Source organism: Microtus pennsylvanicus, chromosome 4, assembly GCF_037038515.1.
Source record: "Microtus pennsylvanicus isolate mMicPen1 chromosome 4, mMicPen1.hap1, whole genome shotgun sequence".
NCBI lineage: Eukaryota > Metazoa > Chordata > Mammalia > Rodentia > Cricetidae > Microtus > Microtus pennsylvanicus.
In genome coordinates this window covers 94735192-94753072 of record NC_134582.1, presented here as the reverse complement: position 1 = coordinate 94753072, position 17881 = coordinate 94735192, and the positions used below count along the sequence as shown (strand labels likewise).

Genomic DNA, 17881 nt, shown 5'->3' with positions numbered 1-17881 from the left:
AAGACACACCATTGGACCTCATCTTTGAAAGAGTCTATCATCTCCTAATAGGTCATGCAGAGGACTGAGTCTTGACTACACTGACCTTTGAGAGACAACATCCACACACCACAGTAACATTATATTGCGCATTATGGAATCCAAGCTGTCAGTGAGCATGGACTGGTTCTAAGATGGGTATGATGAATAGGTTTCACCTTGAGTGCCAGCTCTGAATCAGATGGAGCTGGGGCTGGAGAAGGATCCTAAGGCCCTGTCTGCAATTGTTTGGAGAGGTTTGCCGTGCCCATCGGTGCTCCTTAACACGCAGTCTTATCTGTTTTCCATTCCTGTCCTAACACAGGTGCTTATCTTGACAGGTGTCCGTGCTGCCTGTCTGCCCACTCATCGTGATGTTTTGAAATTGTAGATAAGCAGATACCTATGGAGGAATTTCAATTTCTAGAAGCTGAGTTTTAAGCCAAGCATGCAAACTTCCTTCTTCAGTGAAAATGGTTAACCAAGTGCAAAGAGAAGGCGAGGAATGCTAATGACAACGTCAACTATTAGTCATTTTCCCTACAGGGCAAATGCATGTCCTAGTCAGGGTGGGGTGTACACTGCAGGCGAGAAGAGGTTTCCAGGCAGTTGAGCTTAACCATATGTAGTGTTGAAAATTAACACCATTTACTTCTGTGCACATGTAATCAGATCAACTTTATTATAGGCATCTGTTACACTCTTGTTAATAACAACATACCAAGTGAAGCTGGTTTAAAGCATAGCAAAATGCATTTCATTTGGAATTAGACGCTAATGTTGGAGATGACTTCATGGAGTTATGCTTATCTATGACCCTCAGGGGTTAGTGCTCAGGAACATCTCATAGACTTTGAAGTAAATCAGAGCATAGCTACAGACTAGAGTATTCTGTTATAATTCCTTCCCTTACTTATTTCCTACCGCGTATTCTTCTTTTTTCTTTTTGGCTAAGAATCATAATCAGCCAACCAAAATCACACCCAGGGCATTTCAATGGCAAATTCTAACTTTAAATCTGCCTTACAAATAGACGCCGGTAATCTAATCTCATGGAACTTTGGCACATAAGGCAAGGGATTGAGGTGTCCTCTGCCCTTGGGTCAGCAGTAACATTGATAAATGGCAAGGCCAAGTCTATGCTACCTCTACATACCCAAGAATTCAGGAAAGGTCTTTGTATAGTAAATATGAAGGTATGGGGGAATGAGGATCTGTTTGATCTTCCATGTAGTCTAACCACAAAATCTCCTAGTGTCTCAAAGCTTCTTTTTGTCTTAAAACAACCCCACTCAGAATACCCTAGGCCTCTGTCATTGTGTGAAGCAGATGATCTCAGAGAGATGGGTGAAGTATAATCACTAAGTAAGGACACCAATTCTTCATTTCTCTAATCTCAAATTCGTGTCCTTACTTTCTAGCTCTCTACCCCAGAAAGGGTTAAAGTAAGGGTTATTCATTCTTGCTGATCAGGCCACAGTGTGACACCCATAAAATGCACCATAAACTACATTATTTAATAGATCCAAGCACCGCACCTGCTTCCTTATCTCCTCGAAGGTGATTAAGTTCTCCACAAATGCAATTTGTTAATGTGGGGCCACATCTCCTCACAAGGTAATCTGTGAAATTTGGCAGGCAGTTCCTTGGCTGCAGGTGCAAGATGAAAGACCTTTCTCTGGCTTTGCCAGGAAGAAAAATGATGCCGTGCTTAATTCGTGGAAAAAATATTTTAACACAGAGGGTACAACCTGATTCTAAAATAGGGGAAATAGAATTGTAAGGATCCAATCAGGTACTCCTTTGGGGGAGTATGTTACCCCCAAAAGACTGAGTGGGGAATCTGAAGTCTTAATTGAGGCCAGGTATTGGGCACATCCCCCCCCCCCCCGCCAGCTCAAGGGAAACCCTCTGATATGTGGAGCTACAGCCATTTGCAATGATAAATGATGACTTTTACTCTTATGAGCTATGAAGGCTTAATGATAGCTTAATTAAAGCTAATGCTCAGATCCTTTGGAGGGTGGAGCAATTCAAAACTAACTCCCTCATCCAATGAGCTGGGTTTGGAAAAGCATGTCTATGAAATACATAGCCTCCCCAAGCTGGGATCTGTCTGTCTTCACATCCCAAGCAAAGCAAGAGCTAGTTACATTTTTCTTTTTGCATTAGGATTTCCATAACCAAGGCCGCAATAGACCATGAGCCTAGGCCCATCTGGACCTCCTGGGCATTTACACTGCAGGGCGTCTTTGAATCTGCAGATCCAGCTCTCCATACACGTGTCTCAGGGAATCACTGGTCATGCTGGCAATCAGCTTCCTAGGGCCCGAGACCCAAGGCCGGCAGACTTCTTCCCACTGCACAGTGGTGTTGGGTCGGATTTCACTGGAAATAGGAAAAGCACAGGAAAGGTTGGTGACTCAGCTCTAAACCCAGGTCTGAGATACTTGTCACTACTCTCTCTCAGCTGATGATAGCCACGGGACCACCCACTAGGACCTTCAATCTAGTTGGCTGATTCAGCAAGTCATGGGCCAGCTGAGGCCCCTTCATAAGGCTGTGCAAAGCTGGCCACTAAGAGTCCTACCAAGCATAGCTTCTTCTACCTGGGTGCACTTGCTGCTCCCCCAGAGGATGAGAGAGCTTGGCTAAGCACTCCTAACTATGAACTCTTGTCCTCGTCCATGGGAATGATCTGCCTTATCTCAACTTTGCTCCGCTGGTCCCCTCCTAAGATTAAAGTCCTTCTTGAACCTCAGTAGCCCTTGCTGCGGATCTGACACTTTCATTAGCTCTCACTAATGTTCATAGAATAAACCTTGCTCCCTGGCACAATATCTGAGCATCACCTAAAATCGAGTATCGTCATTCTCTGTAATCTATATTTGTAATTTAATCAGCAACTTGGGTTCCCTCTACCAATGTGTCTTTCTGTTGTTTTCTTTATGCCAAATCCCTAATCTCTCCTCACAGTTGAGTAGCCTTTCATCTTCAGTTCATGCTCAGAGACTTTCCCACGTCTCATGGACCAACCCATCCGCGGGGATGACTGATGTTAGTGAGGACTGGGAGATGCTTAAGCTTCTCTAGGATGCTTCTCACCCATCCTTCCATATAAACCTGGAAGGAGATAATATATGCAAGTTCATATGTATGCAATTTAGGTAGCTACTTAACAGCTAAACCAGGGAGGCCACTTTTTCAAGACTGTATAATTAGCAAATGGGCAGAAACAAGGTCTGAGCAAGTTATACCTTCCATTCCCTGGTCTATAACTGAACACTGCACTTCATATTACAGTCTATAGTAGATGCCATTTATGACTATTATGCTTGCTTTTTCTCAGGTTTTATTTCTCCAAGAAGGTATTTGATTTCGATTGGTTCAGTATGAAAAGCTTCCTGCAAGAGTTATGCAAGGAGGATTCCTGACTTGGGCTTTCTGACCTTTGGGAATGACAAATATTGGGTTGCCTGGAAACCAGGGAAGTCTTTTTCAGGGAGAGTGGGAGGGAGCCTGGAGAACAGAGGGCTTGGCTGATGGCCAAGCGGATGGTAAAGTGGCTGCCCTGAAATCTCGAAGACCAGGATTGGATCTCCAGAACCTATTTCAGAACAAACAAACAAAAGACAGACAAACAGACTAACTCAATAGCTAACAACTGTGAGCGTGTCAATACCAGCACACAGGAGACTGAGACAGAGCCTCTAGAATAGGCTGGCTGCCCTGACTAGCCAGAAGAGTGAGCTCTGGGTTCAGTGAGAGACCTTGCTTCAATATAGAAGATGGAGAGTCACTGAGGCAGATGCTTGATGTCAACCTCAGGTCTTCATAGTCAAATGCATGTAAACACACATTTGGGAACATGCATATGTAAATGCATGCATGCATGCATGCACGCACGCACACACACACACAGGTTTATTCTATTCATCAGCTTATGGAGGAACAGCATGTCAGAAATGACTTAATCCAATATCCTATTCTATAGGTGAGAAAGCAGGCCCTAAAGGACCTGAAGAATCACCAGGATCACAGAACCTAATGACCTTGATAAGAGAAGAACAGGAAGCCGGGTGGTAGTGGAGCAGGCCTTTAATCCCAGCACTTGGGAGGCAGAGGCAGGGGGGTCTCCGTGAGTTCGAGGCCAGCCTGGTCTACAAGAGCTAGTTCCAGGACAGGAACCAAAAGCTATGGAGAAACCCTGTCTCGAAAATCCAACCAAAAAAAAAAAAAAAAAAAAGAAGAAGAAGAAGAAAAAAAGAGAAGAACAGGAGTTGGAGACAGTGGTAGATTCCTTCTAGATTCTCACTTGTGGGTTAGGCTGAATTTCATAGAAACCCGAATATCTGGAAGCACAATCGGTAACTGTCAGAACACCAGCGCAGAAGAATTGCTCGCTTTCACCTGTAAGTGGCACAGCGCAGGCTGCCCAGGGCAGACTTGTTCCAGATGGATCACTGGTGTGCCAGTGTTGTCCTGTGGGTTTGGAGCCCCAAAGGTGCTGTAAAGTTTTAGTCGTTTTAGGTGCTTAGATATTATGAAAAATGGAAGTTTTGATTATCTAAGAATATGAAGGAAAACCATTTTGTTCATAGCAGGGTTCCCAAATAAACATAATTGTGTGGCGGGTTTATTTCACGGTTATGACTGCCTATCAGTTGGAGCTTCAGAAAGAAGAGAAAATTGAAATTAATTTAACCAGTTAAAAACTCAGATCGTACTGTCTAAGCAATCTTCAGAGCCTAGTGTTTAGACGATACAAAACTGCTTCGTGATCACAAGCTCCTTGAGCCTTGGGGTTGGGACTCTTAGGTCCTGTCTCTTGCGTTTGATTGTGGTGTACCTTGGGGAACTGTTCAAATTCTGTCTTGTCTGTGAAGTGGGACTCACATAGTACTTATCCCCACAGAACTGTTGTGAGATTTACATGAAATAATCTAGCAAAGAGCTTACATCTTAGCAAGCATCCCTGGGCATAGAGTGTAAGACTCAGCAAACATCAGGGGACATTTGAGCTGCATCAGATCTTTTACTTGGTTATAACCAAAGAGTGGCTCTAATCTTTACCAGATAAATTCACAGTGTGATGGAATTTCTACCAGATGGTCCATGGTATGGTGACACGGAGGCAAGGACATTCCTTGGGCCTTCATCTGACTTAGGGCTAAACAGGAAGTGAAGACGACAACACCACGTGGCTGGTGGATCAGTCACTATAGATGAGTAAGTCTGCTAACTGGGACCACAGCAGTTTTGATGACCTTAGTGAGTTGGCTGAATTCTGTGCCAAGCTCTCTTCCCCAGCTGTGTGAGCCTGAAGGACCGCTTGAGTCAGCACCTTATGAGCATGACTGTGCACAGATGAATGCATACCTGACTATAGGAAAGAGCAGGGTGCCTCACTTCTTAAAGGGCTCTTATCCAGGTTAAGGAAATGTAGGGATGGGGGAGATGATAGGGAAAGGGAATTAGCAGGGCACGGTTCTGAGCTGTAATCCTACCCACCTATTCAGTGAGAGAGGTGTTCTTCTCTTTCACACTTTTAGGTTTTGGCCTTGGTTGCCTTGGAACTAGCTCTGTAAACTAAGCTGGCCTCAAACTCCCAGAGATCCATCTGCCTCTGCCTTCTGAGTGCTGGAATTTTAGGCATTCACCGCTATGCCCGGCTAGAGAAAAATGTTCTTGCATAATTTGATTTTTGCCCTAGGTATTGAAATGGTGTCACAATCCCAGGGTCTCATCTCAGACTGGCTGAGGCAGTCAAGAATTTCCCTCACTGTTCACATCAGTGCCCAATTATGTGAAATGTATAATCTCCATCTAAGTATTGTTTTCAAACTGACTTCATGATACACAATTTGAAAAGCACTGACGTGACTCACTTTTGCTCCCTTACAAAAGGTGCTGAGTGTTAAGTATTGAATAGGGCAAGAAGCAGGTACAGGAAGCTAACAGTTGTTCTGCCCTGAAAATTATGGCAAGAAGTGTACCACTGTTATTATTATTAATATCACCTCCATCTTTGCGGTTGCTGCTTGCTCTCCTGCAGCCCTGTTTGTCTTGGGCAGTTCCTGCACATAGACACACGGGGCTTGGTCCGTAATGTACAGTGGATAATTCAATATGAATGGGGGTTTATGATGTTTCTTTCAAAACAGTTCTGGCATGGCTTCCTGGATCCACTCATCCTCTCCCCAGGGGTTTCCCATATCATCAGTCAATCTCCTGCCTTGTAAAAAAGTTAGCCTGCTTCAGGCTCTACCCTGGACTGGTGCAATGCAGGAAATTCCCTCCCACAGAAACAAAATCTTCAGCCTGGCTTCTTCTTTTGCTCTTATTACCCCAAACCATCTGTATAATAGGTGTACAGATGAAGATACTCAATATGAAAATTCAGTTGTGGGCATTCTGCTCGTAGATGAATGTCGAGCAGAAAGAAGAAAAATGGCTGTTCGTTTCAGTCAGTGGAATAATGTTGGAGCAAACCTACTTCCTGGGTACAAATGGTGTGAAGAACGATGCTGCAGGATGTGCTGAGCCATCAGGACGTCCTGGCCATTCATCATCCTAAACTCACACAGGCAAACGCGGTTATCATCACAATGAGATGCAAGCACCTGTGGTTCCTCCCCCGTCTAGCTTTTAGCTTCTGAGAACATAAGGATAAAGTCATATCACCAAGTTGGGGATTTTTTTCTCTTGAATTAATTCATTGAACTTGGTCATGCATTTAAAGACAAAAATGAATCTAGAAGACATAGTACCTAATATTCTGGAAGTATCAAATACAGAAAGGTAAAAACTAAGGGTCACTGGAAGCAGACCTCTGAGCAGCTGAGAGCCAGGTGCTGGAAGATAAACCATGCCACAATAATGTGTGCTTTGAGTGGAGACGGTGGCACAGCACTGCTTTCTGTTTTCCTGGTTCTGACTCCCTGCTTACTAGTTCCTGCTCTAGGTCCCCTACTTCAGGCGTGAGAACTTCTCTGTACTAGATATGACTCTCTGGGGGAAAGGATGAAGGTGACTATTTAAGATCGAAGATCCCAGAGCCCTATACCTTGGAAAGGGCTTATGAAATCGTACTGGGTCTTCAAGTAGTTATGTGAATGTGGTACTCCTGGGTTAGATCTAGGAGTATCATCAAGCACAATAGGATGCTTCTAGTTATCTGGCCCTGTGGAAGTAGGTGCTGGATGTCTCTGGTCATAGTTGAAAATGTGTGTGCCTAAGGCAGAAGGAAACAGCAAAAGTTTTCAAGTTAAGTCCTGAGAACAAATTCTTTTACTGCCATACTTCCACCCCCTTCATGACCCCATTTCTGACTCTGAAGAAGACAGCTTCCCTTGCTTGGAGAGATTCATACTCTAGGTCTGAGTTTCCATAAGAGATTGAGGATGACTATGGATTGAATATTTTGTTTTTCTCAAAATACCTTTATAGCTTTTGTAAATTATTTGGAAAAGGTTGTGATAATAGGGCCTTTGGGATAATATTTGAACATTTGGAAGAGAGGTACAGAGTGCCTACCTACCTTCTCACTCTACCATGAGAAAACCTGGTGAGAAGATGACTATGTGTCAATTAAGAAGAGTTGTGAATCAGCACCTAATTAGCTGGCTCTTGACCTTGGACTACCCTGGCTTCAGAAGTCTGAGTAATAAAGGTCTGTTGTATAACTTCCCAATCACTAGATGTCTGTGGTAGCATCCTCAGCTGATGAACACAGAAGTCCTAGTGCCTATCCCTGGGCCCATCTGTCATATACTTAGGCATTAATTGTATGTGTTTCAGCATACTTTGAGCCAAGGTATAGGGAGGATGTCTTTCTTATGAGGACTGGCTTCATGCTTGCTTTCCTTGATTTATCCAACTACCAGACATTAACAAAAAATTCCTAGACTTTGTGAGTTTTGACCTCTATGTCTCCTGTATGGTAGGTACTATGTAGATTCAATTTTTTATGGGACACAGGATCCCTATACATGGTGTATTAAATTCCAAACACTTTGATGAAGTACCTGACATAAGCTGTTCATCAAGTTCAAAACCTTCTGCTTGTAGCTCTGAAGGTTCAAATCCTATGCTGTGTAGCTCCAAGGCTTTGAGTCTCAAGTGAAAGTGACATGTCCATAGTGGGAACATGTATCATAACAGTATTCTTTCTTTCTTTCTATCTATCTATCTATCTATCTATCTATCTATCTATCTATCTATCTATCTATCTATTTATCTATCTATCTCCCACCTCTAAGACTTTTTCATATGGAACATTAGGAGTCACTTATACAAATCATAACACATGTGTTTGCCTTCATCAAGGTAGAATTCCCAGGACAGTCAAAGTGCAGGTATAGCAGGACTTTCTGGCACCCCAGAGAAAGCTTGTGTTACTAAGAAGGAAAAATTGGATACAGCAGGCGGCCGTTCAGCAAAGAGAACGTGTTTCACTTTGCCTGAGCAATTCCTGCATCTAATTAGAATGTGAAGGTGTGAGAATGGGTAGGGAGACTCTCATTTCGGATGGAAGCAGGGCTATTGCTATTGACCTCTTCCTCTAGCTGGCCTTGATTTCTAATTTGATTCTTTTTTCCTCGCAACTTTCTTATTAGCACAGGGAGGTTGTTATGGTTTGTGTTTGCATTTTTTTTTAAAAAGCACTCAAATAATTTTCTCTATTGTATATTGTCTTCACAATAAGTTTATTCTGAGATGATGGGATGCAGAGATTGTAAGCCCTGTAGCTGAGAAGAAATGTGGGGAGCATTTTAAGAGCTATAAAGGTGCTTCAGTAAGGCTGAGTGAGGCCTGGTGTTTGTACTACAACTTGCAGAGAGGGATGACTTCTACCAAGGGCATTGGGAAAATTCCCAGCATATAGGGTCATAAGGCAGTCTCCAGAGTCTACCTCCTTTTCTGTGCCTTAGAAGGTCACCCCCAAGAAATGTGCTAGATTGATTGATGTTGACAGGGACTTATTTGTGGTAGAAATGAAAGTAATAAACCTCAAAGATTGGGATCTATTCTGGATGTCACACTTTAAGAGGAACACTGACAAATTGGAGTATAAGAGAGGGAGGGAGCTAGCATCACATTAGAGGTGGGAAAGATGCAGTAAGGATAGGTATTTGGTCCCTGTCGGGAAGACTCAAGAAATAAGAGAAAGCTCTCTGTAAACATCTTCAAGGTACCAGATGAAGAAAAAATAAGATTTATGTTGTGCCAGTCAAGAAATTAGGATCACTGGTAAGATGGCAACATAGAAAGGGTGTGCAGTTCGAGTTACCTGGTCATGGCATGAACTGCCATGTGAGCATCGACCTGTTAATAAAGGTGGCAGAGAGAACTGCTGGGTGCAGCCTGGTGGTGCTGGGCATAGAAGAGACATAATTCTATTCCCATTACTACATAAGCTGAACTAGTCTTTGTCTCAAAGACGGAACCAAGTCTAGAACTCTTCAGGTTGAACTAAAAGATCAACAATGGAGGCCAACAGTTCTAGGGAGTGACTGTTGGCAAAATCTGGAGGATGGAGTTGAAAGACAAGACCTATGAAAAGGGACATCTTTCATCATCATATATGACACACTGAAGATATTGAATAACACCAATTGATTCCTGAAGAGGTAGTGTGGCAAGATAATCTGAACTTATTCTGGGGTGAGCCATTTTAGATCAGAATTTTGGCTCTATTCTCAATTTTTTGTTATATATCATGGGAGCAAATTAGTCTACCACTAAAGTTCCATATTCCTGCATCTACCTCAGCAAGGTGGTAAAAAGAATTTAATGGAAGTGTATAATCCTGCTTCTACCATACCCCAAAGAAATAGTCCATAAGAAGGAGTAACTTGTCAGGTGTTTTCACTGGGATTAGATATAAGAGACAGAGCAATTAGATAGATAGACAGATAGACAGACATATAGATAGATAGACAGACAGACAGATAAATAGCTTTCCACTGCTTCCCTCCTTGTCCTGTTACTTACCGGAACATCTTTCTCTTGGGCAGAGTCACTCCAGGACCATCCAAGTGAATCCAGACATTTTTCAGTGTTTCTTTTAAAGGATTCGTGAACTCAACAGTCACAACCATATCAGAGCCAACCATAACTGCGCCTCGGACCTGTGAAACAAATTAGAGGACAATACAGCTTGTCAGCAACAGTATAGCATTTCTGCCATCTCCTTGGGCATCTTTCCTCTCTCTCTCTCTCCTGAAGTTTTGCAGTGTGCTTACTCCTCAGCAACTCACCAGAGAGGAGAAGAGACTATTGCTTTGACTGGGCAATACCTATTGAGGAAAAGATGGGACCTTACTAATTACAATCACACTCCTTTCCTCATTATGAAACTCCTTCTCATTAGAGCTGAGGTTAATAGCTGGGGCCTTTGGCGGCTCTCTGTCAGCAGGAGGCAGGAGCAACAGATTTCCAAAACGAGGGCAGTTTCAAGTGAACCCTGCTACTGGAAAGTACTCAAATTTTCTGGGCAGGTCATGAAGGATTCTTGAGGTCAAGAGACAGGAAACACTGCAAAGACTTATGCTTTCTTGTAGATGTGTTAGAAAGACCCCTCAAGAGAGTTCTTGTCTAGCTTGAAGGAGAGAAACATCTGTGCTAAAGTAGGTACGGGGGACTTCATCTGCACCTACATCTGAGTCCAGGAGGGGAGAAATCCAGAGAATGTGAGGCTATTTGTGCAAAGTTGACCCAGAACAATCCTCCAAACTGTGTGAATTTGGCAGAGCATCTTCTGTGACAACCAGGGCCTGATGTTAGTGGTGATATTTACTCAGGTTGTGGTCTTGGATGATTCACTCAAACATTCAAATTTATTTATTTATTTGCATTTATAAGCTTTATTAATTATTTAAAATAACAGGCTTTGCCATATTTGTATATACATATAATGTCCTTTGTTCACACCTTCCATTACCTCTTTTGCCTCCTCTCCCATGCCTGCTGGTCTTCCTCTTCTTGCCAAGTAGTCCTTTTTCAATTTCACGCTTAAACAAATCTAGACTCTTCATATGAATGAACATATGCAGAATATGCCTTTCTGAGTCTGGGCTAACATATGGATCCCCATCTCCATCCGTTTCCCCACAAATGCCATCCTCTTTCTGATAGAACAGAACTGTCTGGCTATGTACATACACCTTATCTTCTTTATCTGCTCATCTGTAGATGGGTATCTCAACTGCTGATTCCACAACGTTCCTCTGGTTATGGCATCTCTTTAGCCTCCGTATTGATTTGGGTAGTGGCTGCATCTGTTGATGGTGTATAAGGGTTCCTTTTCCTCTGTATTCTCAACATGGTTTCTTTGATGATAGCTACTCTAACTAGGGTAAGATGGATTCTTAATGTAGTTTAAAAATTAAAATGGCTATTGAGTTTGTTCCTTGACAGTTTTATATGTGTATAACATGTACTCTGTTTACTGTAACTCCCCATTTAGTTTTTCTTTTACTTTTACTATGAGCCCTCTTCCCTGTAAGTCCCCTTCCCACATTCATAACTTTTTGTGGTGGTCTCTCTCTCTCTCTCGCTCACCTCTTCAGAGTTAAACAGCATACCTGTGTGACACATTGGTAATGACAATCACTTGGGTACACACTGAAGATAATGACATTCCCTCCCGTAGAATCCACTGCCAATAGTTGAGAAGAAGTAGAGTACAGAGTGCACCTCTCTGACCCATGACTGATTGTTGATAGCTCCATGAATGCTATAAAGTCGCGACTGTATTGGCTAAACTATGTATGCCAAGAGGTCAGGATTTCATAGCCCTTCTTCATTTCATACCTTCTTTATTCATACCTGAGCTTTGTAAGATCAATATATTTACAACATATATTTGTAGATGAATACCTAACTGTAACTTATTCTCGGCACCGTGAACACCCCTGCATCTTTGTGATCACTACTGTTAACCATAAAAAAAAAAGGATTCTCTGGTTAAAGCTGAGATAAAATTTCTGCTATATGGGGAACTGGGGGTAGAAAAGGCATCAAGGTCTTACTTAGAGGTGAGCCCTGTGAGCTACAGTTGGTGGTGCAATGGTGGTGCCCAGCTGTTGTGTAATCAACTACCCTCTGCCTAGATCTGAGGCTCAACCCCTCCACAAAAGGGGACTCATACCTGGTTCTATAAACCCGATCAAAACACACATGGCCGAGGAGGTATCTTAGGCACCTATTAGTGGCCTTAATACTGTTGTTATGCTCAAGTGGAATGGTACTAAACTCTCTTCTAAATACTTATAATCAATATAGTTTTGATTTTAATTTCCTTGATTGTTAAATCTACTAATTTTTTATGTGGCTATTGGACATTTATTCTATTTTTGAAAACTGTGAGTAGATTCAGTTTTGTTGTCTCTAAAAGAAGACTTATATTTGTATAATACAATATATGTATGCCAAGAAGTCAGGATTTCATAGCCCTTCTTCATCCAGCTCTTACATTTTTCCATCCCCTTATATTTGTATATATACAAATATAAGTCTTTTATATATATATAAAGTCTATTGTGTATAATATTCTTTATATATAAGTATATAATAGACTTCTTTATATTTATAATATATAATATACTTCTTTATTTATATAAAGTCTATTATATATATAATTGATATTATTATCCTTTCTGTTATATTCAGTAAGTGCCACAAGCTGAGAAGGCTTTCTCAATATAGAATCAATGTATTGGAAAATGATCAAGCAGCAGTGGAATTTCATCGTCTGTTTAGAGATTGGATTGCTAAATGGATCTGTATAAAATCAAAGTCACTTGAGAACAAAATGATTATGATGATGATGATTTTACCTAGTAAGAAAGGAATGGAAGAAGATGATGCACCAAAAATCAGCTTTCAAGCTGCCCTGAGATTCTAGCTCAAGCTTCTTAAAATATCAGTGCTGCTTTTGACTCCAGTACCTATCCTGTGCCCTACAAATTTTAGTAAGAATTGTTTTAAAGTGGCACTTACTGGTTCATTGCGTTTTCTATGTATCAGCCTGACATTACTACATTGTGTCTTTAGCCAGTGCATAATATATGAAGACACACACAGATATGAGACTTTCATATGAATGGAGATTAAGAGGAAGAACATTGCCTGGAGAAGAGGACCCTTGCTTTCTGACTTTATAGCTAAGAATAAAATCTTATGGTTTTGCTTTTTTGGTGTGTGACTAAATTTATGTTCATGGGATTAAAAAAATTCTATCAGAAAAATAAAACCTTCAACCAATTCATCATGTTCATTTCATGCCCCCACTTCCTAGGTGGAGAGATGGATTTAGGGGCACTCTGTGTAGGGCAGGCTAATATCGACGGAGACATCAGTAGGCTTATTTAAAGATAAGGCCTGTGTGCTGGAAAGAGGTTGTTACTTTAAGCAGTGGGAACTTACAACTACAGAAGTCTCAGCCCACTCCAGATCATAAAGCTAGAATTCCAAATGGTAGAGTAATTTGTTTGTTTTGAACACTCTGGCACATTACTAAACTCCACTGAGAAGCATTGTTCATGAGAATTCTCACACAAGGGCTACATCACTTTTAGCTCCAAGGCACACAGGAACTAGATGTTCACATCATAGTCATCCCTTAAGGGGGACAAGATTTTCTGAGGCAGGGTCATTTGTGTTGGCGTTTTATTTTCTATGAGATAAATTTACACAAAAATTTGAAGCTACTGACCAGGATAGGATTCAAATTCAAGTCTTAATATGAGAAAGAGTCAACTTAGAACTAAGGACGCAATGGCCAGAGATGCTGGAAGTACCGTAACCCAGTGGTAACCAAACAACAAAGCTAAGCTATTTTGTTCTCATGTTCACGGGCTCTCTAGGAGTAAGGGTACTTTTAAGAAGGGTGTAGATTGAGTACATGTGATAACTGTCTTTCTGTGTCTGGGTTACCTAACTCAGAATAATGTTTTCTAGCTCCATCCTTTTTCCTGCAAAATTCAAGATAGAGGTGGTTTTTAAACATAAAGCAAAGAAAACCAGTCTACAAACCACAATCCCAGAGAACTTAGGCAACAATGAGGACACTAAGAGAGACTTACATAGATCTAATCTACATGGGAAGTAGAAAAAGGCAAGATCTCTTGAGTAAATTGGGGAACATGGGGACCTTGGGGAAGGGTTGAATGGGAAGGGAGAGGCAAGGAGGGGAACAGAGAAAAATGTAGAGCTCAATAAAAGTCAATAATAAAAAACGTGGCAAAAAAGAAGATTGTAGAGAGAACTGAATTTGAAGCCAAACTGACAAACCTGAAAATGATAAGGCTCAATGAGAAGGAGATAGGCTAACCGATGAAAGAATGGGCCCATGAGCCGGAAGTTACTTTTGTAGCTTCTGGAGTGGTACAGTGTGAATGGATTGGATTAGCCTGGTCTGAAGGCTGTAGCAAAGTCAATAGTCAGCTCAAGACCAGGGTTTCCCAACCTCAGCACCAGTGAGATTTTGAACTAGATGCATCTCAACTGTGGAAATTGTCTTGCATCATGGAGGTATTTAACAACATCTCTGACTTCTGCCCACTAGATGCCAATAGCCAACAGCACCCCACAAATCATGACAACTACAGATATCTAGAAATTGCCAGTTATCCCTTGGGAAGCAAAGTCTGTTCCCTTCCCCCCGCCTTGAAAGTCATTGCTACTAAATTGATGAAAGACTTAACCTGTCACTTTCTTCCCAGGTGTTTTGACGTGGTCCAATTTGAGTGTCTCATATGGCATCCTCAGTTTAATATTCTAGTGTTTCTTATTAAAATAACTTCAAAACACAGTGGAATTATAAAAATAGAAGTTTTATCTAAATTACATAAGGCTACATAGACACCTTCAGCAAGAATGTTTGCTGTCATGACTCTAATTCTTTCTGGGGGAAGCGTGTTGGTACCTCTGTCATGGTCATCACAGGAATGAGCAGAAGCCTCGTAAGAAATAAACCTAAAATTTCCAGACTGATACCAATTGGGTCCATCAACAGTCAATCATAGATCTAGGAGGGATTTATGTAGCACTATTCATCCTTGTTAAACTATTGTCAACTGATGGATTTGAGGGGAGAAGCAGCCATTGTCTACTAGGGTGTACCCAAAGGCGAGCCCAACAGGCTCCCAATACATAGTTCCAAATCTATGGTCACACAGAGGAGTCTGCTTCAAAACAATGAGCCACAAAAGAAAGTAAAAAGCCATGAATGTGGGGAAGGGACTTTCAGGGAGGAGGAGGATTGACAGGAGTAAAGGGAGAAGGAGAGAGTTGGTGTGAGAGAGCTCAGAACTTGTCATATACCTCTGTGACATTGTGAGAACAAGTTTAATTAATCATAATGGTAATATTTAAAAAGAAACAAAAATGCCAGTTGCTGTTACCACTTTCTCCACACAGATATATCCAGTACTACATGAATGCATTTGTATCACATGAATTCACTCTGAACCAGGAAGGTTATCTATTATTTTCTAGGGCCTATGAACCGCAGATTAATCACCCTTTCTATGCTATTGGGCTAATTCCCAGGATGATTTTTGTGTTGTGGAAAAGCATACCCTCCCAGGTCACTGCGGACTATGACAGGGAATATTTTTCTGAAATCTTGAGGACCAGAATATTAGATTTCAGAGGAATGGACATTTTTAGTTTATTTCTATATACACTTTACTAGTTGAGTGTTCCTAATTTTAAAAAATACCCAAAATGTGAAATATTCCAACTCTGGAACATTTTGCATGGTGAGCTGGAGCTTAAACATTTTTGACTTTTGGAGTTTTGGATTAGGTATGCCCAATATGTATTTGAAAGTCTGCCTGGTGTTTTTCCTTTGTAGATGGGCATCGGATATGAATATGATCACAATACAGAATCTTCTTGGCTAATTTCATGTGTCACACTCAATGAGTTTGTTTCTAGGTATTATCTCTGTAATTAGTGTCTGCACTGAGTATATCAATACTGTCACTAGGAGGAGGCTGGAGAGAGGTGGTTGATGAAGGAGGGCTCTGTGCAGGCTGTTGTGTATTTCTTTTGTAATTAACAACAGCTTGGTATCTATTCTCTTATGTTTGTCTCTTCCCTCCAGAATTTCAGCTTCCTGTCCCTGACTCTTGAGAGGATGTTGAATCATACAAACTCAAACCAAACTAAACATAATACTTAACTATCCAATATTCAACAGTCCTGCTTGGAAATTTTGAGAGGCTCTTTTTCTTTCCATTTTCTAAGAAGAGAATAGAACATTTTCTTGGTATTTACTGACTTAAGAGATGTTATAGTATCTGTGGAGCAGAAAGCAATGACTATGTGTGGTGGTGGTGGTGGGGAAGAGTTTGTGTTGCATTCTTCCTGTGTTCTAAACAGTTTACTTTTTTATGCTGTGAAAACATTTCAATGCCAATATTGTTGTCTGTCTGTCCTTTTGCCTTCCTTCCTTCCTTCCTTTGTTCCTTCGTTCCTTCCTTCGTTCCTTCCTTCCTTCGTTTGTTCCTTCCTTCCTTCGTTCCTTCCTTCCTCCCTCCCTCCCTCCCTCCCTGCCTCCTTCCTTCCTTCCCTCCCTCCCTCCTTCCTTCCTTCCTTCCTTCCTTCCTTCCTTCCTTCCTTCCTTCCTTCCTTCCTTCCTCTTCCTCTCTTTTTTCTTCTCCTCCTTCACCTCCCTCCCTCCATTCATTCGTTTGTTCCTTTCTTTCTTTGTTTTCATAAAGCCTCAAATAAAAGCAGGCCTTAGGAAAATCTATGGGATCTTAGGTGAAAAAAGAGCATTCATTGTATTGAGTTTAGAGAGACATGCTTAAGACAGAGACCAGAGAAAAAGAGCCCAGGACATGCTGTCCTTGGAGATGCCTCATGTTTTTACACACATCTCACGACTCTGGTGTTTTCACTGCCTTGCAGTTTAAATGAGAAATATTTTCTCTCCCCATTTCCCCTTACCCCCACCCACCCCACCCCCAAGTTCCCAATTTTTGCCCGGCAATCTTGTCTACTTCCCATATCCAGGAGGATGACTATATGTTTTTCTTTGGGTTCACCTTCTTATTTAGCTTCTCTAGGATCACAAATTATTGGCTCAATGTTCTTAATTTATGGCTAGAAACCAATTATGAGTGAGTACATCCCATGTTCATCTTTTTGGGTCTGAGTTACCTCACTCAGGATAGTGTTTTCTATTTCCATCCATTTGCATGCAAAATTCAAGATGTCATTTTTTTCCCGCTGAGTAGTACTCTAATATATATTTCCCAAAGGCCCAGACACTGGGATACTCGGCCTCCAGTTTGCAGTGATGTTGGGGATATTCAGGAGGTGCAGTTTGATGGACAAAGTACATCATTAGGGTTGGGCTTTGGGGTCTCACAGCCTCACCCATTTCCAGTTTTCCCCCTTCTTCCTTCTTGTGGCTGTGCACATGATCTCTCAGCTTCCTGCTCCCACTGCCATGTCTGACTGTTGCCTTGTTTCCCTTTCATGATGGACTCTTATTCCTCTGGACAAGTAAACTCAAAGAAACTTGTCGATCTGTAGATTATCTTGGTTATGGTATTTTATCACAACAACAGAAAAATAACTAATGTAACTATTTTATTTAAACTATCCATTTAAAAAATAAAGCTATAACATAACATTTTCCCAAGGTGATTGTACTCATCAATACTAAAGCACTGAGTTCTGCCCTTTATACATGTTCATGATAATGAGTAGCTACTCAGATTCTTTGGCAAAAGGGAAAGTCATTATTTCTCCTCTTCTCTCCCCCACTGTCTGTCTGTCTGTCTTTCTCTCTCTCTCTCTCTCTCTCTCTCTCTCTCTCTCTCTCTCTCTCTCTCTCTCT

At 41.5% G+C, this 17881-nt stretch overlaps 1 protein-coding gene across 1 annotated transcript in view; it reads right to left on the bottom strand.

Moving 5' to 3' along the window:
- Positions 1–679: 679 nt before the first annotated feature.
- The window catches only part of F13a1 (coagulation factor XIII A chain), a 145069-nt gene continuing 127867 nt past the window's right edge, over positions 680–17881 (bottom strand). The window contains exons 14-15 of the mRNA XM_075969890.1: positions 10015–10151; positions 680–2406 (exon numbers count right to left, since the gene is read on the bottom strand). Coding sequence (XP_075826005.1) covers positions 2253–2406; positions 10015–10151 — 291 coding nt within the window. The 3' untranslated portion in view covers positions 680–2252. The remainder of the gene's footprint in view (positions 2407–10014; positions 10152–17881) is intronic.